The 21,882-nt window shown below is 36.4% G+C and overlaps 1 protein-coding gene across 2 annotated transcripts in view; it reads left to right on the forward strand.

The window, feature by feature from the left end:
• The window catches only part of STRN (striatin), a 73,683-nt gene that overhangs the window by 21,095 nt on the left and 30,706 nt on the right, over positions 1 to 21,882 (forward strand). For both annotated transcript variants that reach the window (XM_014950817.1, XM_014950816.1), the window contains 5 exons: positions 304 to 377; positions 3,483 to 3,561; positions 5,583 to 5,747; positions 17,097 to 17,232; positions 19,070 to 19,205. In XM_014950817.1, coding sequence (XP_014806303.1) covers positions 304 to 377; positions 3,483 to 3,561; positions 5,583 to 5,747; positions 17,097 to 17,232; positions 19,070 to 19,205 — 590 coding nt within the window. The remainder of the gene's footprint in view (positions 1 to 303; positions 378 to 3,482; positions 3,562 to 5,582; positions 5,748 to 17,096; positions 17,233 to 19,069; positions 19,206 to 21,882) is intronic.

Below are 21,882 nucleotides of genomic sequence, written 5' to 3' on the forward strand. Positions count from 1 at the left end.
GGGGGGGAAGCGGAGACTGTGTCCACAGCGAAGGAACCTTTTCTGTAGCAAAAACATTTTGTAAAATCTGCAGTATACTGATCCCTGTGTTTCATCAGTATTCACTTTGCAATTACATGTCAAGCTTGGGAAAAATAATTAAGCAAAATTACCTATCTGAATTCTTGCTGAAATTATTTGTTTTGTTTCTAGCCTAGAAGAAAGGGGTGGTTTTTCAAGGGAAGACAGGTGGCATTCATGTGTTTAGGGATACCCTTTAAATGTGCTAATAGTTTCTTTTTTTTTTTCTCCTTTCTCTTTCAGGGCTAAATATCACAAATTAAAATATGGCACAGAATTGAATCAGGGAGATATGAAGCCACCAAACTATGATTCTGGTAAGAATTTATTAAGAATGAGTTCATTACTGGCATAAAAGCTTCACTGTGGTTTGTGCAAACGCTGACATGACGGTGTTGATAAAATAAGCCACTTAATGGAAGCAGTGGGAATAGAGATGATTAGTAAAGACTGTATTTTGCTCTTATAAAATTAAAAATACATGCTAATGCTCTGAAAGAGTCTATTAATAAATTAAATTAGTTTAGATTTAAAAAAACCCAAACCATCAAACTGCTCCTGGAGACAATAATTTTTTTCTTAGTAATGTGTATAGATGTTTTGAAACAGGGAGATACTAGATTTATAGCTATAGAATCATTTTACATTTGAATAATTCTTCTGAATAAAAAGTTAATGGCAAAGGACATGAAATGTATAGTATGTAACTTTTTGTTCAATTACCTCAATGGTATTCCAGGAGAAAAATAATGACGATGCATATTAGACATAAATGAGAGTTTGAGAATGGGGATTTTATTTACGAAGTTCCAATGATCATTGGTAATGCATTCAACTAACTTCAGTGCTATGGTATGAGAGGACAGTTTTTCACCTTGGTCTCTGGAAAGTTGATTTGTTTTTCTAGATGTTGCATCTCCTACTTCAGTCAAATAGTTATAAGCACTGAACTTGAGGAATTAAGAATTCAAATTACTTTTTTTCATTCCTCTCTCTATCTCCCCATGCTTTCCTTGGGGGATCAAAAAGGTGGTGTTACAGGGATCTGGTTATAGGTCAAGCCCTTGAAAGAAGTAATAGGTGATGATTTTTGTATCTTAATCCCCTGATGCTCCTACTACAGCAACAAAGCTAGAACCACCTGTACATAAAGGAAGAATATAGAAAGTCTGCAGACCTCAGCTCTGTCACTTGATTTGTGGAAGGGATGGACAAGTTTACTTTCATGGTTAATTCTCACCTCTTTGGATTCAGAAGGTCATTAAAAAACCACAAAAAATCAAAACATCTAGCCCCACACCAACTGATGAAACTTTGCACCAGGCTTTTCTTGTCCAAGATACAATGAGTTTTTGAGAAATTTTGTTTCACATTATTATCAAGGTTATTTCCTTAACGGAAGGAATAGTTTAATTTGGTATTACCAAGTGGAACAGGGTATGTATCCCAATGTGTATCTAGAAAACTTTATCCTGATCATATTGAGATCCTAGACATACTTGGTTTTTATAATTTTTCAGGATGCAGCTATAGCACGTTGCTCCCATTTCCACCTGAGGAATATAGTGCAAGGCCTGGCTTGCCCAGCAGAGCCATAGCCTGTGCATTACTTCCGCAAAGTGAACATTAGTGGAAGTACCTTTGTTAAAATTCCATTATCCTGATTTATTCCACTTCATTCTATACATGTAGCTGTCAGAAATGTTCACTTTTGTTCTATAACAAATCTGGACTGATGGAAGATAAACACTTAAAATAGAAACTTTGTGGTTATTCTTCTTTAGAGTTGTATGCCTGTGCCTTTCCTTGCTCCCCGGCCCCTGTTTTTCCTACCCAGTCACAAAAAAAAGTGGAAGTGTTTGTAGTAGTTCTTCCAAATGGGTCCTTGTTGTTTGTTTACTTTATGATCTCTTGGGGAGTCAGTAATATAATTTTGAAGAAAGCATTCAATCTCCTGATAAAGGGAAGCCTTTTGTTTGTTTGTTTACTGCTTGTGATATCTTCTGCTGTTATTTGCTCATAATGCAAGTCTCCTCATTCTCATCTGTACGCAGCTGTTATTGCTAGCTGTCATCAGTTTTGAGGAGACTAAGCAAAAGAGATATACTTTGTAGATATACTTAATAGCGCCTTCAGAAGAAGGTTTTTTGCTTTCAAAAGGAATTTTTAGGCAGGTTTACCTCAGTCACGTTTTAATTCTTATAGATTGAGCTTTGGTAATTGTGCATGGGGTCCAGCTGTGTTCAGTTGTCATCAGAAAGTCATCGTGCAATTGATTATTTCCTATGGTTGCTATTAAGTGGATTTGTGAATTTGAGATGAATAAAATTCAAGTGGTTCTCCTTGCATGTGAATTCTGATTAGCCTTTGATAGCTTCTTTAGGTGGGTGGTGGTTTTGTGTGTGTTTGTGGTGGCTTTTGTGAGTGTGGTGTTAATTCAGTTGTTTAAAGTTAAATGACTTCCGGTAAGGACAACAGCTTTCCCACATTACATATCAAGTTACTCATAGGATTATACCACAGGTTTTTCTGGTTCTTAATTTTGTTTACACAAAAAGATTGTTCATGGTTTAATGTTTGGACCACAAGGGTTTCAACTTCTGTAGAGGCATTCATAGATACTAACCCAAGATCTTTTATCTTGAGAAGCATATGCTTATGTGTTTCCTGGAGGAGGGGAAAACCAAATCCCTCCATCATGTAGTATGAAGCTATATATGGAATAAATGTGTAGCTGTTGATGACCAGCATTCAGATAGGATGCTCACCAGAACAGCCACATAATTTTTTTGTTTATTTTCCTGGAGTGGTACTGTTTGGATACAAACTTATGGTTGTGGAAAACGTGGTGAAAATTTTTCAACAGCTTTTGAGGCTAAAAAATAAACAATCCCTGTTGTATTTTTTTTTCCTCCCACAAAACAAATACAAAAAGGGATGTCTTTAAAGTTGATGCAAATAGATCTGTTGGGTTTATGTTGATTGGTCAAATATTAAGGAAATTGGTTAGACAGTAAGTTGTAAATAGATATCATGCTACAGTTGCATTTGATATTGTTAGCAGTTAAAGATGTTGGTATTCAAACTTAAATTACAAGTAACAGTAACATTGGAAGGTTAATGCAAAAATGGAACTCTGGATTGTCTATGTGATTATGTTCCCTTAAAGAAATAGGAGTAAGATGTGGCTTTTGGATGTGAGACAGAAAGGAAGGCACTGATGACTGGTGGAAGTTGCTCTCATACAGTAGGATGTACCTGACAATCTTTATGTGTATGTAGTACTACCATTACATGCTATCTGCATTTTTCTCGCTCTTGATTTATTATTGGCACTTTGAATCTTTTATTTTGTTATTAAACCATTCCTGATCATTTTCAGACAAAGGAAAAAATGTTTATAATAAAATAATCTTTTCCAGATGAAGGGAATGAGACAGAGATTCAGCCACAACAGAACAGTCAGCTAATATGGAAACAAGGACGACAGCTTCTGAGACAGTAAGTGCTGAAAAAAGGACTTGAATAATGAATGCAAGGGAAAGAATCTGGCAATGAAATGTGGTGATGGTGGTATTTGATTTTTTTTTTCTGTAATATTTTCTTTCAAGAAGAGTTAGTGTGTGGAATGAAGTTCATTCAGCTTCTGCCGTACCTTTCCTAGGTTTTGAAAAATTTTAATATTTCAGATGAGAAGCCCTGTGAATCACAAATGCCGAGTCTCCTTTGCTTTTCTTTCACTGAGAATATTAAAACAATCTGCTTGGGAAAACAGTGGGTCATGACACTTTACAATTCTTATTGCAATTAAAAAACACACACAAGTAATTCTATTAAGAGCTATAAAAATAACTGATGTTGGAGAGGGATAACTTTTATTTTGGCCTGCTTGAGGTGCAGAAAAGAGTAATATCCAGAAGGTTAGACTAGAAATTTTCTAATTCGTAGTTCATTTCAATGAAGCAAATGTCTGTGTTAATCTAAATTAGCTTTTAAATTGTGGTCATGATGAGTTAGTTAATTTCCAAGCTATTTGGTCACATCTTTGTGTGGTTTTTTTGCCTTGGTTACAATCCTTGGTTTAAAGTGAAGAGGTCTCTTAAAGACCTCTCATCAGAGTGTCTCTGTTTATTCATGCATTTGCCTCATCCCCTATGCTGATAGATTCTAAGGTCTTCTAGTCAGCTAGCAAGACTGTCTTTCTAATTTTTTGTGTGTGTGTGTGTTACAGAGGATTAAATGAGAGGGGAGGGAGATAGTAAGTCTGGAGCTTATATTAAAGGACCTTTTCCCAAGGAATTACACAAAAGTTAAATTTGTCTGTTGGGTAGTGAGAACATGCTTTTCTTTTGCAAGAGCTCAAATCTTTGCATGCATGTTGAATAAATGTCAATAAAATGGTCATAACTTGGATCAGTGATTTTGAAGACAAGTCATTCCTTCTCAGCACAATTCATAAATAAGTGACACAGTGCTGAATACAGAGTACATTTTACTGATGGACTCTGTTTTGCGTAGGTGTCTTGTTTGATTTTTGTATAGCAAACAATCAGTATTTCTCCCTTGATATGGTTATGTAGAGGATATTGTTAAATAATTCGAGGAGAATGTTCCTGCAGGAAAAGTGCATGTCCTTGATTTGTAACAGCTGTTATTGTAAAATAGCGTTTCTCTTCTTTGGAGTCCTCTAGAATATTGGCTATTTAATCAGTCCAATGTTCCTGAGAAGATAACTGCTATTAACTCCATACTCTAGAAGAAAGAGAGACCAATTTTTTTTTATTTTTTTTTTAAATATCATTATTTCCCCCCATGTTTCCCCAAAGGCAATATGGCATAGTGAAGAAAAAGCCAACTTTAGACCTTGAGGTTTTCATACAAGCTAGGCCAGGGTTCTTGCTGCCTAGCCCTTATATGTGGCCCTTATATTTGTCTTATGTGCAAGACAAATTAATATTTTGCAGATCCATTGCAGAATAAGGAAAAGGAAAGACAAAGATTTTACCAAATCGAGTGCGTTATAAATAACAGCTCTTGCTAGTAGCCACAACTACAGAATTTGTTTTTATTTCCACTATTTTCTAGGCTTCTAATAATGCTTACATGAGGCACGTATCTGATACTTCTTGTAAGGCTTCATGTGTAGTTTCCATGTCTTGAATAAGAAAATGGCCATGTTGTACATGCAACTGTGGTGATTTTTATAAGCCAGTTGTAAGTATTTTAATTGAAAGTGCTTTTCCATCCATTTTAGTAAAAGAATGAATAACGTATTGTAAAACCTCTGACTGCTAGGCTCTTTGATTATTTTTTTTTTTCTTCTCAGTGACTGTAGAGGCTGGTACTGCAAGAGGCGATCCCTCTGCAGCTGGTACAGGATGATTTATAAGCATGTTTCATTAGCATAGTACCATACTTTGCTAAGCTAAGGGGTTGAAGATGAGTTTAGGGAGAAGTTTTCATTTACTGTTTTGAGTAAGTGAAGTGTGCATGTAAGATTAGTATGAGTTCTATTCCTACAGATACCTACAAGAAGTGGGCTACACCGACACGATATTGGATGTGAAGTCAAAGCGAGTACGAGCTTTACTGGGCCTCTCAAGTGATGCTTCAGAGAAGGAAAACAGAAATCAAGAGCCGATGGTAAATGGCACTGAGGTTCAGATTAAAGAAAACGCAATGATTGGGTAAGCATCAGGATGACAATATTATTTGTCTGCATAAATGCCCTTAATATTGTAGAGAAAATTTTTGTTTATTGAGAATATTTCAGGATTTTTTCCGTACTCGGAGATCAGCCATTTTGACTAATTTTATTAAATTAAGCAGTAAGTATGCAAGTAATTCTTAAGATTCACAGCTTAAAAGCACCATACTTTTTTTTTTCAGTTGAATGGCAGCACAAAGTCAAATCAAGCCTCTTTGAGGTACAACTGCTAAGTGATTAGAGGTCAGCATTGTTTCAAGTTAATGGTTTATTTGTATTGCTGGAAACTTTACTGTATCGATTACAGGCTTTGCTCTTCTGGTCTCTGCTATGACATGGTAATCTGAGTTATAGGATTTTTTTGACGGGATCTGAAAGACAAAGTCACTTGTTACATTCTGATTCCTGTAAGCTTTTGATTTTCCACTAATGGATATACATATGTTAATGTGACTGAAATGTAAGGTGTTCATTTCTGTCTTTCAGTATTTCTAATACTATGAAAAGTCAGTCAATGAGAGTAAAAGCTTGTTGGGCTTACTTTTCCTTTTAAGTAATGTTGAAAACCAAAGAGGCTCTTTTACATTTTCTTCTGTATTCCATGCAGAGTTTAAAAAAAAAAAAAGCAGATTCAGTCTGAAACAACTGTAGGGGCTTCAGGAAAACAGTGTTTGTTCTTGTTTAAGATACTGTAGTTGTAAAACTTGAAAAATAATGAAAACGGTGCAGAATTGTTTGTCTGAACAATACATGAGGTAGCAGTTCCCAGTAGTTTGTGCTCTGTCAGTGAGCACAGCTTTCCTCGAAGGTTCTCCATCTTTTTTCCTTTTTTATACTGATGTGGCAGAATTCAAGACCTTTTATTTTCTAAGGTCTAATGCTGTTATATGACCCATTCTGTATTTTAAAAAGCATTTGTAAAATTTCATTATACCCAGCAGATAGCTGCAGCAACTTCAGGCCAACAAGTTACATAAGGGCAGGAGTTCATTGTTACGTAATTAAATTTAATGCTGTGAAGTGGAAAATTTGAATGTATGAGAAAACCTGCAAGCTACTAAAATATATTGTGCTGCTACATAGTTGATAAGCCATGCCATTTATGTACAGCAGCTTTGTTTTTGAAGAACAAGGAATGGTTGACAGATTACAGTAACAATTTTAGTTGGGTTTTGGTGAAGGGGGTCATTTCTTTTCAGGGGAAGTGGGTAAATAAAGCTTCTCTTCTCACACTTTAACATTTATTTAAATGTGTTTCATTCAATTTTGAAACAGATGGACATATTTATAAGGTAATTATTTGATGGATTAAATGGTTGGACAGTGGTTTTGATATAGCAGTTTTGGATACACTGCATTTCTTTCCTGTCTACTTGCCTTCTGGGTAGATCTGTTAATAGATTTAACGCTTTGTAGTCTACCCTATGGCTGAGGATGTTCACTGATGAAGAAAAATGAGTTCCCTTCCTTTGTAGCTCTACGAGCTTGTCGGCTGCAAGGCTGGTCAGGCTGCACGCTTTGAGAAACTGTTTTCTTCTCACTTGTGATGCAAAAGATGGCAGCTCGTACTGGAAGGCTTAAGGGAGCGTTTTGATACATGATGTGCGAGAGGTGACTCCAGGGTTTTACAACGGAATAATTTTCCAGGGATCTTGTTCAACATATTCATGCCAGTCTTCATGGGTGATTTTTGAGACTGTGGATGTCAGCTGAGATCTCTCTCACTGAGAGGAAAAAGTTGGGATTTTGCTAAAATTCCTTGGCTAGTCTGGGTACAGGACTAGCTTTCAATGCTGTGATTCTTCTGGGTGTTTCAAGTTTGTTTTTACACCATCTCTTTCAATTTTCCATGCAGGAGGCATTCTGTGGCTTTTTTCCTGGCAGAGGCTGTCTGTTATTTAACAGCAATTTCATCTTGTGCTACTAGATACTGTAAAATGTTACACCTCGCTGTTTCTGTGGCTCTGTTCACCTCCTCCCAACTGCATCATCGCTTGCCTCTGAGATTTCAAAGTGCAGCTTTATGGCAGATGGGGAATCAGGAATGAGATGAAATTTAGTTCTTGATTAGCTCATGCTTATCTGTTCCCTGCCTTGTCTATGGTCAGCATTGTATGTATAGAACAGATTCTTTTTGAAGACTATTAGTATTGAATAAGCGACAAAGATTTAAGGCAGAGGGATCCTGCTTCCGATCCCAATTGGAATTCTTACAGAGTGCTTGGAAACTTAATGCTTTTCTACGTACGTGGTTGGCAAAACTAGGAAAAATCTAGGTGCATAATTCTGGCTCACAGTTGAGGCAGGGGCACTTCCTGAAGCACCCTCACCAGTGCTAGGCTGCTTACCCGGGAGTGTGAAAAGATGGCAATTCTTTTAGCAGCCTCTTGTTCCTCTGAGCGTACACGTAAAGTGAGAACTGGGGCCACAGCAAGCTTGTACCATTGGAAGGAGCGTGATGAACAAGTGCCTGCAGTTTGGTCGTAGCAGAGGAGAAAAGTTACAGTGAGAGACTGGAAGAACAAGAAACTAACCAAAATTGGTGCACTCCCACGAAGAATAATGACATATGTGTGTGTTTACCAGGACCACCAGATGTTGGGACAGTTGCAAACTAATATGTGGATGAAGATGTTCTCTGGCTGTACGGATACAGTGCAACTCTTTATAGGAGAAAGCTTTGCTGTCACCCACAGAAGCCTGTGAACTGCTTAAGCCAGTTCAGCAAATTTTGTGGTGGTTCAAAACATTTAATGAACATTGATGTCACATATCTGGTTAGTGGCCAACCTGAAGATGTTTTAGTTGCCTTTGAAGAGCAGAGTGCTGGACAAAACTTAATGCATGGAATGAATAACAAGGAGAAGTGAGTTAAAGTGAGAAAAAACAGCTCATAGAACGTTTGATTTATTTGATCTTGGAAGAACTGCATGATATTGTTGATCCAGCTGAGACTGCAGATTTTAGGTCTGATTTTTATAAAAATTTTTATGTGGAAGGAAGAATGTAAGAAGTGGAGCACAGGGATTGAAGAAAAAGAAAGTTTGTGGATGAGTAACAATGAAGACAAATCAATAGGAGTTTGGAAAGAATGTGGGTGAATATGGTGAAGATAACCTGCAATAGAGGGGAAAATGACACAGTGAAAAACAGAAGGAAAAATGGATACAATGATGCATTTCAGGAATAGAAATATGAGAGGTGCATTAGCTTTAAATTTCCTTAAAGGTTTCTCCATATAGCAATGTAAATTACAGAAAGAACAGATTGGCTAAACTGCTTTCTGTGCAGCTGAACACTTGTGATAAATCCCGGGGATAGTAAAAATGGTATTTGATGCTTTTATGCTACCATATGGTTATCTCTTTGGGAGGAGAGAGGGTGTAATGGAAATGAGAAACAAAACTTCCTTTATATTTTGACTATTGTTTATTGGTAATCAACCAGTACTTTCTCAGAGCAATGAAAGTGGTGGATAACAAAACAAAGACATTTCACTACTTGTCAGCACAGTCTGATTTCAGCATGGTTTTTCTGTAAGCACATTAGTCTGTGTTGCTGCTACTTGTGCTACTTGCTAATCAGCCTCCTGATCTACCCTCACTGTACTTCTGACAACAGCAGATACCCACCACTTTTTTTTTGGGTTGCCTTTGATGTTGCCCTGGCATTTTTGCTCTGATCCCAGGGATATGTGAACTGTATACTTCATGGTAGGTAGGGAGGATACTCCTCCTCTGCTCAACTCATTACATCTTTTACAAATTTTAATGTGTTGTCTGCTATACCAAAAACTTACTAGTTGTACCTTGTTGTCTGCTATACGGTTAGAACTACTCCAGCAGCTGGGGTTCGGACACTCAGTGCTGTAATATTGACAGTAAGTGAAGCCTTTTTATGGGAAAGGCTGGTGAGAATGTTTGGGGTGATTATTGTGAAGTTGAATTTCTTTGCTTTGGTGTGTAGAAGCCTACAATAGTTACTGTACTGCGAATACTTAATAATATTTATTTGCAGCAAACACTACATAATTTGAATTCTGTTAGGTTCTAGTTATTTCAGAAAATTGTCATCTTGTCCCTCATACCTCTCAGCTTAATTTTTTCTGTTTTAAAGGGTTGCAGCTACATCAGAGAATGCTCTCCATCTCATTGTTTTTTTCATCTTTTGATACAGTGAGGAGCAAACTACTGTTATCTGAAAGTCCCTTAAAGCCAAATCGATTTATCTTCTTACAATTACATGAAGTAGCTTCAGTCTTTATGTATTAGTAGCTGCTACATCTGTGGCCAAACTTGTATTCTTACATTGCCTATTTATTTGCTAATGTACAGATCCTTTTGAAAACTTTAGCACTCAAGACATCATGTGGATTTTGAATGCACCCTGGAAGATTTTGATTCCATAAATGAAATGTTAATATGATAACCTGAGATAGATATAGACCCGTTCCTACTTTTTTCATGGAATTTAAAAGGGAATCTGTTTTCAGTTTCTTCAGATCAGCTCACTTGCATTACAAAAGATAAGTACCACTTGGCATGACTGGACTCAAAAATAGATACTAAAATAATAACTTTATAATAATGATTGAAAATCTTAACACCTGCAGTGAGAGGTGCTTTCCTCCAACAAACTGAAACAGAAATGAAAGCTGTCTGCAAATGTCACGTGTAGCCTTGAAAGCATGAGAGTACTTAAGTATCTTCAGTTCACTTGTCACCTAATTTTTTTAATAGCTGTATCTTACCAACTGAAACATAAACAGTCAAATTACTTTACCTTCTTGGAGGTGTGTATTTGACTACCATTTGACATGAGTGGAAGCAAACATAAAGGAACAGAACTGGAAAGGAATGAAGGTATAGGAAGCATATGTATGTATATACACATATATATGGATGTGTGTGTAGATAAAAGCAATATAGATAAATTATCTGAGTTCTTGTTAAGGTTTTGATCATTGGAACTATATTTAAGTAGAAACTTCTTAAAGAAAAATGATCATGAATGATGTATCACCACATGTGGCTTCCACTGCCTATACTATACATGAGCAAAAAGGCATCAAACCTCAACACTTGTGGGCAAATCCAAAGACCTTTTCGAAGATTAAAATTAAACAGTTTGAAGACCTTATCTTTCTGAGGTACAGCAAATCATTCCAACAGATATACTCTAGTGAACAAATATCTTTCTATACCAGGAGGCCTTGAATAACTCTTTTTGCATCTCTAAATCCTATTAACACTGACCTATGTAATGAAACTGCTGCATACTGGCTGATGAATGTTGTGTGTTGACTCGCTTATAAAATGGTTTATTTGGGAAAATATCTTTGAATTTAACAACCTCAGGTAATACTCCCATGAAAAAGGTTCCTAAGACAGTATACAGAACTAAAATACTGAATTGCAAAAAGAAAAAAATCCAAAATCTGTTTGCTTTGTTCCCTTTATTGGTGATATTTTCTCACCTTTTTCCTGTTTGTCATCTTGCAGTGACCTAAGAGGCATTCAAAGGTACATGATTTAGGCTAGAGCTGGACATTTTCAACAGATGCATTGAAGTGGAAGAAAAAATAGGCAAATTGGGATTTTGGGTGAAGAAATTAGTACCAGTGGACTTCTCTTTTCATGTCATTGGCACAGATCTATGGCTGAAGGGTTTGGGGGAGGAAATGTCACATGAGACTCATGGTACAGAAGGCATGGGGAGAGACAGAAGTTGTGCAGTGGGAGAGAAAAGCAAAAAGAGGGGAGGTGAATGGAGAAATAACTTAGAAAATTACTGTGGTTCTTCAAACATTTAATTTATTTTCTAATTTATTCTTTAAAAAGCTTGTTTATTATTATAGTTATCTGATTAGATTCAGCAAGAGAAGTGGCATTTCCTTTATAAATGGCATTCCTTCATGGTTTCAATTTACATCCAAACCATTTTGTAAGTGTTGCTTACCAGTTGTAGTATGTATTGCACTGGTTCTTGTATTGTGTGGTGTGAGTTCATAAGAGGTTTCAAAGGTTGTGACGGACTGTCTTGCCTGCCCCATGTTCCTTGTGTGTAAATTTTTGATGATTGTAAGCGTTCCATAGTTTTATAAATTATTTGTTTGTTATTAGTTTGATATTTTCTCTGTTGCATTATGAAAGATTTTGTGCAATATTGAAGATTTAACAAACTGTTCTTAAATACAGCCCACGTAGAAAGGGATATATTTGAATTTGCATGCATTTGTTTATTGCATCCAGTTTGAAAGAACTCAGCTAGCCGCACCAAAAAGACTGTGTTAAAACATGAAATAATTAAATTCTATGGGGCATTAATAAAATTTATGGCCTTGAAGTAACACATTTTGATAGGAGGAGGAAACTGAGCTGACAAGAATGGCTCAAGAAAGAGGAGGCTAGAGTAGCTCTTCAAATGCTGGGTCATAACAGGCTTTTTCCTGTACAGGACCCCAGAAACATTTCTCAGCCTAAGCTGAGCTTGTGTTTATTTAACTTTACTGTGACATTTCTTCCTGCTTCTGAATTTGTCAATAAAATCTGGTTTTATTTAAGATAACTTGTGTATGTCTTGGATTAAACAAACAAACAAAAAAACCCCTGTACTTTTTCCTTTGGTGGAGTGAGTAGGACTCAGGCAGTTTATAATGGCCTTGTGGTTGGGTAGTTCATGGGAGAAGTTTATGATAGTCTCCCTGGATATGACCACGGACTCCCAAGAGTTATTATCAACAAAGGAGAAGGTAATGATAGAAATATTGAATGTATCACTTACAAAGAAAATACGTGTCTGTTATGGGGCTTTAGTCTAAGTTAAATTTGACTTTGCAATGTGGAATGTTCTGGATCGTGTTGGGAGCAGGAAATGTATCATCGACGTGCTGGTTTAGTTTCCACATTACAACTTCACCTTTCCTATAGGTTATGGTTTCTACTTTTCACTCAGTAAGAAACAGAGTTTATGTTAAGATCCTGAATATTAAATGGTGAGAGCCAATTGAACACTGTGCATTTTGTAAAGCTGCTAATATTTCAATGTCAGGGCCAACTGGATTTTTACACAAAATACTTATCTTGAACCACGTGACTGTAAAATTCAGAGTTGGTGGGTCTTGGTGGGCCATACAGCAAAGAGCCATGGTTGCTTTAAATAGTACATGTGGAATATCCACAAATCATATTACTTAGATTTCATGGGAAGAGATTATTATTATTTTTAGTCTTAAAGGAGCCCTTTGAGTTATAGAACAGCCTGTGAAATACAAGTCAGGATGAGATTTTCAGGGCAGTCACAGCTGCAGAAAATTCTGGCAACTTCTCCTGAGGAGAAAAATATTCATGTGATTTCAGGTTTACGTTATTTTAGGAGAGGTAAGTATTTCAGTTACCAGCCCATTTGTAACAAGAATTTTGTGTGTTAAACAGGAAAAAGTGTCCTGTCTTTGGGGATCATAAGTTCCCTGTGCTTGTGTCAAGAGTAACACTCACAAAATCTATGTGCTGCCCATCCATTAGTAGTAAGATGGAAAACGCAGCAGTGTTAGTATAGCTGTACTTTACTTTCTGACACCACTACTTGTACTTGTTATGCTTGTGACAAGCAGTTGGTCCTGTTGGACTGAGTCAAGTAGCAGGTAGTCTCTCTGCCTCAAAGACTTTCCGGTCTAATTGGATCAGGCTACTGGCAAGGAGGATATCATGCACAGAGTTAACAGTATCTGGTACAAGATTAAATTTTCCTGTTTGGTGTGTGGTTTTTTTTTTGTTTGTTTGTTTTTTGTTTTTTGTTTTTTGTTTTTTGTTTTTTGTTTTTTGTTTTTTGTTTTTTGTTTTTTGTTTTTTGTTTTTTGTTTTTTGTTTTTTGTTTTTAGGTTTGGTTAGGAAATGGTAAGTCAACCGGAGTGAAACCCTCAAAGAAGGCAAGGTTAGGTTCTGGGGAGAAAACCATGCAAGGGTGCTATTGCAGAGTATGACTGAGGAAGGAGCAGTGGGAAAGAGATTCAGAACAAGCAGCGGACGAGCACATTGTTGAGGAAGTCCTGCCAAAATCTGGTTGCTCTACGCTCTCTGCTTTGGCAGCTTCTGTAGCTGCTCCTGCTGTCTGGGTTTTCTGGCTTGTTCTTCCCCAGCAGTTTTTCTTTAGACAGTATGGCTGGGGAAAAAGCAACGCCTAAATCCTTGCGCTTTGAAAATTACATGCTCCCTTACATATGTGTTGATCCAGGACAGTTCAGTAAGGAGGAATGGTCCTGTCTGAGACCTTTTTGATTTTCTTGGTCTCCCTTTATTTGCAACGAGTCCTGAACCTTGCCATTGTCTTGCCTCACTCAGGGCTGTGATACTACAATTTATGCATCAATCCTAGCCTTTGGAGCCCCATTCTATTGCTTTCACCCATTATTTTTTAACAAAGTATTCTAGACTACAAAAGCTCTGGAAATGTTGAGTTGTGTTTCTTTTTCTAAAATGGAATTTAAAGCAATTTATTATATACCCTATCTCCGAATATATTTTTGCCACTTCTGCTTTTTTATGTTGCTTTGTGAATGACCCCATAAGAGAAACAAACAAAACAGATGGAAAATAATGAAACAAGCAAGATGCAAATTGCCATCAAAGTATGTAACATAAATTAGCTGGGGCTAGACATTTCCTTAAGTATATTGTATAGTATTCCTAAGTGTTCAAACTGACAATAATATCTAAAATGCATTATGTATATGTGCTGCCAAAGGATGAAAAATAGCTAAATTATTGAGTTACTTTTGAGTTGCCTGCTGAAGTGTATTGGCCAATATAGCCGTTCAGTCTGGCTGTTGGCTTGAGGCTTTTTTTCTCTTCAGAACTTTTAAATACTCTAAATATTCTGTTGCTTCTTTTTTTTTTTTTCTTTTATTCTTATGAATTCTTTCTTAGAAGTTGTGCCTTAGCACAGTATAATCTTTTGTGGTACTGTGCTGACTTTGCACATTTCTATACTGTGCAGGAGTTTTGAAGTACATGATAAACTACTGTGCTTTCCAATGCATGAGATGTCTTGTACTTTTCTGTGTAAATGGAGATACACAATTATGTATATAACCTGCCCACTGAAGTATGTAATAATTGATATGATAGTTGAATTCAGACCAGTAACTTAAAAAGGGTATAACTACCTATTCCTGCGGTCACTTTGAACTTGAATGTGAGAGAGCCTGATTTAAGATCAAGTGAATACATAACCGAATGGAGGTATGAATTACTGCAAATACTTGTACCTTTAGAAGGATACCCATCTCTTAATAACAAGTTCTGTTGATTAAAATTTTATATCCTATGTTTGATATTAGTTCAGACATTGCTATTTACTGTTGCATGTCTGATTATTGCTAATATAGATCAGATAGATTACATGGCATTTTTTTTTTTATGGCAAATTACAGAGGAAAAAACAGAAATACAGTTGTGGTGGGATGATTCGGTCCACTTGAAGTTGACCAGGACACACAATGGTTGCTGAAAATAACGAAGTGAAGTATATTACAAGTTTTGTCTTATAAATATTTGTGTATTGGGAACAGCAAAGTAATAGTATGTTATTACTGCAGATTCATGAGGTCTTATAGTCTGTCAAAGTAGTCATTAAGGGAATGAAAAAGTAAGGAAAAATATTACAGAATGCTTTCAGGTTTGTCATAGAAACAAGAGAGTCAAAATACTGCAGGAAGCAAAGGAAATTGGCAGCATGTTTGAAATTTGCTCTTATCTAAAATGAAATATGGGAAAATAGAAGGAATATCCTCAGTAAAACTAGTGACCATGTAAACATACTGTATATCATGGTATAGTATGCTGCTGTGTATGTGGAATTTCTAATGGCAAGTGAAATCTTTATTGGTATTTTTGGGCCTTAAAGATGAGTAAATGAAAAAAAGGTAGAATAGCAAATTTTCTTAATGAGATGCCAACATACTTGGGCTATGGAGTAGCCACTCCTGCTGATTATTGTCATGTAAGTGTAGAACTGCTTGAGCAGGGACTGCGTAAAGAAGGAAGTGTGCTGCTTATCACGCCTTATTACACATCAGAGCTTTTGCTCTTGCATGTTTCCTGTAATAAACCTTTGAAAAGTGTTATGAAGAAACACTGGAATAAGTGGGTGATGAACAGATAATCGGGTGTTTACTCTGCAGGGAGTTTAAAAGGCCTTACTATATAGGCCTGTCAGTTGATTGAACCTTCTGAAATGGGTTATGGCAGAAGGAACATTCAGCATTAGCAAGGCACTTGCTGTTAGTAAGGGCAGCTGTAGAAGACAGTTTAGAGCTGCAATTCTGAAAAGAGAGAGACAGACTTCTGTGGTTTCAGTGGTTGTGAAAATCAAGATGGCATGCATTTAGTGATGAACTATGAAAAACAGACTACTGATTTAAGGTAAGAAAACAATAAAGCTTGTCTTTACTGCTGTGAAGTCATATAAAGAATGTACAATATTTTACTGGAAGCAATTGTTACAATTTAAACTGAATAATTTTTTTCATCACTTTATCTTTGAGGAATTGGTGGAGAAGTGCATTTTCTGCATAGAAAACGTAGTATCTGTTGATAATATTAGGATTGTTATAATTGTACTTTTAGGGTTTTAGTAATGGTTACAGTCCTGCTTCTTGGATTCTTCCTCTTCAGTTGTTAATACACCAACCCTTATGTTTCCTGTTCTGAGGCACTGCCTGAATTTATGCTAGTGCAGCTGTAATTTTACCTGATCTTCATCTGTTTCCTTATTGGTTTAAGGTTAATGTCTACCTAAACGTTTAGTCATCAATGATATTTTCCCATTATATTTTTTTATAGTGGCAAACTTACCATGTTAATGAATGATAGAACTAGAGTTTGATGTTTCCCAGCAAGGTGAGGAACATCAGATAGCAGCAGTAGAGTTTTCCTGTACCCTGATGTACATGTGGAAGGCCAACTTAGTAGCTGTAACTCATGTCCTTGTTGCTGGAGCTTTCAGTGATGGTGTATCAGTATTGATGTTGCTTGTGGGGCACGTGTCAGATGAATGTTGTTTTAAAAGGCTTTTCAAATAAAAAATGTAAGTTTCTGTCCTGGTAACTGCAGCTGGATGAAGAAAATCGTTGGTTCTAATAAGATAGTTTATGGGAAACATTTAGATTTTTAAACCACAAACAATTACCTGTAATAGTCCATTTAAACCTGTAAACTTATTTTAATTTCATGTGGTTTTGGCCATCATAAACAGAACAGACAAGTAATTGCAAAAGTGACTTTGCTATGGTTTCTTTTGACTCATGGTGGTGGTTGTTGTTGTCGTTTAGGAAACCTGAATTGACTGACTCTGCCTCTCTGCTAGAGACCTTCAAATTTCTTGAAAATGCAGCTGCAGACTTCAGTGATGAAGAAGATGAGGAAGATATTGAAGGACGAGAGAAAACAATCATTGATACCGCAACAGTGAGTGGAAAAAATAATAGAAAAAGTTACGAAGAACAGAAAAAGTGAGATTAATGAGATGCCTATATGCAAAGTATATGACTGTGTATGTACACGTGCAAATCATTAATGCATCTTTACGATGGTCTGTCCAAGCATGTGTGCATAAGAGGAATTATATATGCATTTCTGAGTTTGTGCATATAAGTTAAGCTTTGTCATCTTTATTGCTTTAAGTTTACAGTGACAGATTAAAATTTTTTAAATTCTTTCTACTACTCCGTACTGCCTAATATTATTGATATATATTGGATATCTTAAGGTAGCAGATGCCCTTTTTTGTACAATTTTCAGCGTAGTTTGAAGGCTTTGTTTATAATGTTGCGTGTCAAAAATGCATTGTTTCTTGAATATTTATATAGATCTGTTGATATTTAAAATTACTTGTAGGAGTTTGTCCTTGAAGGTACAGAACTGAAATGCCATGTTTCTCTTTAAATAGCTTGTGGAAGGAAGAAAAAGTATAACTGGAAAAACTCTAACATGTGGTCAATAAACTTTTTTGTTTGTTTATTCAGTCAAATGCCTGAAACTCCCTTATGATGTATACTTTGCCATATGATTACATAAAATAGATACATACAATCAGTACTCAATTTTATCCTCCTTTCAAAATTAATATTTATTCAGTGTGTCGTGTTTTCTAACATCTGAAGGAGATAAGTGTTGTGATGGATGTTTTGTTTCTATTTTCATGAATGAACACTTAAAAAACCATCAGTTTTAAAGAGTTTTAAAAGAGGATATTTGTAAACTTGTTCCTGTCCTCCATGGATTGTGAACTAATGTCTGAGACTGTTCTGTAAAATCATCTGTAATACAGTATGTTCAGGAAGTCTGCCAAAGGAATGAAGCTTGAAGTTTAGAATTGTTTCAGGTTTTGAAATTAGTTCATGATATTTAGAGAAAATGGTCATTCATCCTCATGAACTGTGGGATTTGGCCTATGTATTGGAAGTTTTTTTCAGCCTGACCCTTAGCAAGGTTCCAAATCAAAATATTGTGATGAATATAATTTTTTCTTTTTCTGTAGGAGTAAAATTTATACTATGGGTTTCATGTATCATGGCATGAGCTCACCTGTTAGTCAAATAACTGTAAAGCATCTAGTACATTTTAATAAGTGAGGGAGAAGTAAATTTACTGCAGAAAGCATATTATGATCCTTCATTAAAATGTGTATTTTTTCTTTTCCAAAAATTGGTAAGGTTTTTTTACGAAATTTTGCTTTTGAACTTGAAAGGGAAATGCAGTTTAAAATGGAAGTACTGTGTTTAAGTAACAGTAGCATCTGAGGGAGTATTCAAGATGAAATGATTTCTGCCAAATCTAAGCAAATTAGCTCTTGTTGGTTGGTTGTGGGATTTTTTTGGTTTTTGTTTCTAGACTTGTCTTTTGGTCCTCATGTAGTGTGATTTCAGAGGTGAGAGTTGAAAAGGCTATTTTCAGAGAAGCAGAGTGAGTTTGGTTTTATTGAAGTCCTTTCTACAGCATTTGTAGGTTGTGGGTTTTGTGTGTTTTTTGGTGTTTTTTTTTAAAATCTTTGTTAAGAGAAAGTTTGTACCTTTTCTGGTATTAAAAAAACTAGTAGTGATCTAGAACAGTGTAGATACATTATCAAGTGATTGACTCTTCGTGGACACAGGACAAATTTCATTTTGACTTAGAAATTTGCTTATTAATGTATGCTTTTCTGACTTCCTCTGCAACTTCCTGTTAAGATTTCGCATAGAAGACATCACATGAAGATGTGCATGTAATTTAATTCAGCTTTTTTCTCTCCTTCCCGACTTTTCAGATTGTAAGGAAAAGAGTGCTATCTGACAGCAGTGAAGACAGAGATACAGAAGAAGCTTTGAAAGAGTTTGACTTTTTGGTTACCTCAGATGAAGGTGATGGGGAATCGAGAAGTTCAGGAGATGGAACAGATTGGGGTAAGGATTGTACCAGGGGAAAAAAGGTTGCACTAAGAATATATTGTGATTTATTGATTGACTGAAATCTCTGTCACAATCACAGCACCTTTTGAGTATTCCTGCAAAAAATAATTGGCAGACTGAATTCCTCTTGATGCAATATTCTAATTTTTCTATATACTGCTTTAGTGTAAGGATTCTTCAAGTTTTATGTATTTGGTCATTGTCTTTTTCCCTTTTCTTTAGTAATACGGCAGAGAGAGTTTAAATTTTGTGCGTGGAATTTCAGTGTGTTTTTCCTGTGCCCTCTGCTAATGAACGGCTCTGATAAAGCTGTATTTTACAATTATGAACATGAAAGTTATTTTGTCCTCTTTGCCTTCTCCCATTTTGATACAGAGAGTAACATGAGTCATAAAGACCGACTTAGTTGTACTCTTACTGTGTGTTAGCACTTTGGGCAATATGAACTATTCAATTGCTCAAATTTTCTTTATTGATTTATCAGAAGAATATAGCTTTAAAGCCACAAAGTAAGAGTGACATTTCACAAACTGTTCTCTGTCCTTTGAGATTCATGTCCTGCAACCCAGAATGCCAGCATCCACTTTACCTTGATATAATTATTCCACATAAACCCACTGCATAGAGAAGGGAGGAGGGAAGAGAACTGGCTAAATATCTTGATGGGGAGTTGTTTCCTCCTTAAGCTGCTCTGGAAAGTCTTAGGCATAAGTGGACACAGAGGGAAGATGGAATGAGAAGTAATTGAGCTTTATAATGGAAGTGAAACCTTGACAGACAAATAAGCCATGGCAGCTGTGGCTGCTTCATGAGCCAATCGCTCCGAGATGCTGTATTTCACTGGAGCCACGTCCAGCTCATGGCTGGACTCAAAATTATTGTTCAGTGTGGTGTAGCCTCTCTGCTTAAGAGAATGCATCTCAATATCATTAAATACAGCAGTCAGTATTCTGTGCACCAAACAAATTTAGCAATGTTACTCTTTTTTATGATAAATATTTTGTTACGTTGTTCTGATACTCCTATTTAGTACTAAAATTGTATGCATTTATGCTGATAAGTGTAGGTATTGCTTGTGTTACCAAAGAGTTAGTATGCTAACAGGAACTCTTTTGTTTTCAAATTCACACTTCTGGTTTATTTTTACTTTCTTTGATGACAGCTGAGTACAAATGAGCAAAAGTCTAACATTAAAAAGAAATTGTCATGAAAAGTAGTAGTTCTATTTCTAGAAATACGGAGGGGTTTTTGGAGTTTTAGATGTGCATATTTTTCAATTAATTGTTTCTCAACCTGTGTCTTTTATGGTAACTTTATATAAAAATAAGCTTCAAGGAGCTGCCATTATGAATCACTTATGTTAATTTGATTTGAGTGAAACTGTTACAGGTAGTATAAAAGAGTGATCTTGTGTAGTGAGGATAGAAGTTCTTGCTTCATTTTTGATCCCAAGCATTGCTGCCCTGTTACAGTAATCTGTTGAACCCATTTGGCTTGAAAGGTCCTCGGAAGTGTCCAGGTAATTTTTCAGCTGTAAAGCACTTGCTCAATAGTAGTTCAGAATCCACTTGTGAAGTTGAACAGAACCTGTAGAACATGCAGGAAGCCTCCTGGGACAGTTTGTAGACAGCTAATGTATTAAGTATTTTACTGACAATACAGTATTAATATAAATGCCTGTAAACTTTGTTGGAGAAGAGCAAAAAATCCTGTCTAGGCAGGGAGGAAAAGCATTATTAAACTTGCAACCTGGTCCCAGAAAGAATACATACTTTCTTCTCTCAAGCATGATTTTCTCATACCTTTTTTGAGTTCTTAATGCAATTTTTGGTCATTTATGATACTTAACTGGGCATATGTATTAAGAGAACATGAATTAGCTCGCTCTTTTTTAGTCTCTCTTCAGCTTAATACATACCTTTCTGTTTTCATAGCTGCTGCAAGAAGACTAGAAGGCTAATTTGAGACTTTGGGTTTCGAATTAATCTGTCACTCATGAGTACAGGATCATGACTGGAGGGTTCGAAGGAGATCATCTAGTCCAACCTCCTTCTCAGGTCCATTTGCAGAAGCTTACGCTGGCCTCCTTCCTGTCAAGTGTTTAATACCTTCCAAGAAAGGACTTTCCATAAACTCTTAGGGGTAGTATTCTGGTATTTGACTGCCCTCATGCTAAAAAGTATTTTGTCCTTTTGTGATGCAAGTCCAAGCAGAGCCTGTCTGTCTTCTCCACACCTGCCCCTTAGGTGGTTGTAGGCAGCACTTGCCATCACTGAACACGCACGCTCAGCCCCTCCTTGTAGCTCATTTGCACCAGCTGCCATAACTATCTTAGTGGCTCCCCTGGACTTGCTCTACTATGTCAGTACGAGGTACTTAGCATTATAGTTACACAGTTTTCCAGCGTGAGAAATACTATACTGGCTGCAGTACTCGAGGTGTGGTCTCACAAGTGTCAAGCAGCAGGGAATAATTGCTTCCCTCACCCTACATTCTGTTAATACAGCGCAGGATATGGTTGGTTGCCTTTGTTGCAAGAGTATGCTGCTGACTCCTCTTCAATTTGGTGTTGATGGAGGATCCCTGGGTCTTTTTCAGCATAGTTAATTTCTAACAAGCCAGTCCCCATAACAGCCCGTGTCTGGTTTTGTATCTTCTGTCCAATCACAGT

Source organism: Calidris pugnax, unplaced genomic scaffold, assembly GCF_001431845.1.
Source record: "Calidris pugnax isolate Ruff unplaced genomic scaffold, ASM143184v1 scaffold24, whole genome shotgun sequence".
NCBI lineage: Eukaryota > Metazoa > Chordata > Aves > Charadriiformes > Scolopacidae > Calidris > Calidris pugnax.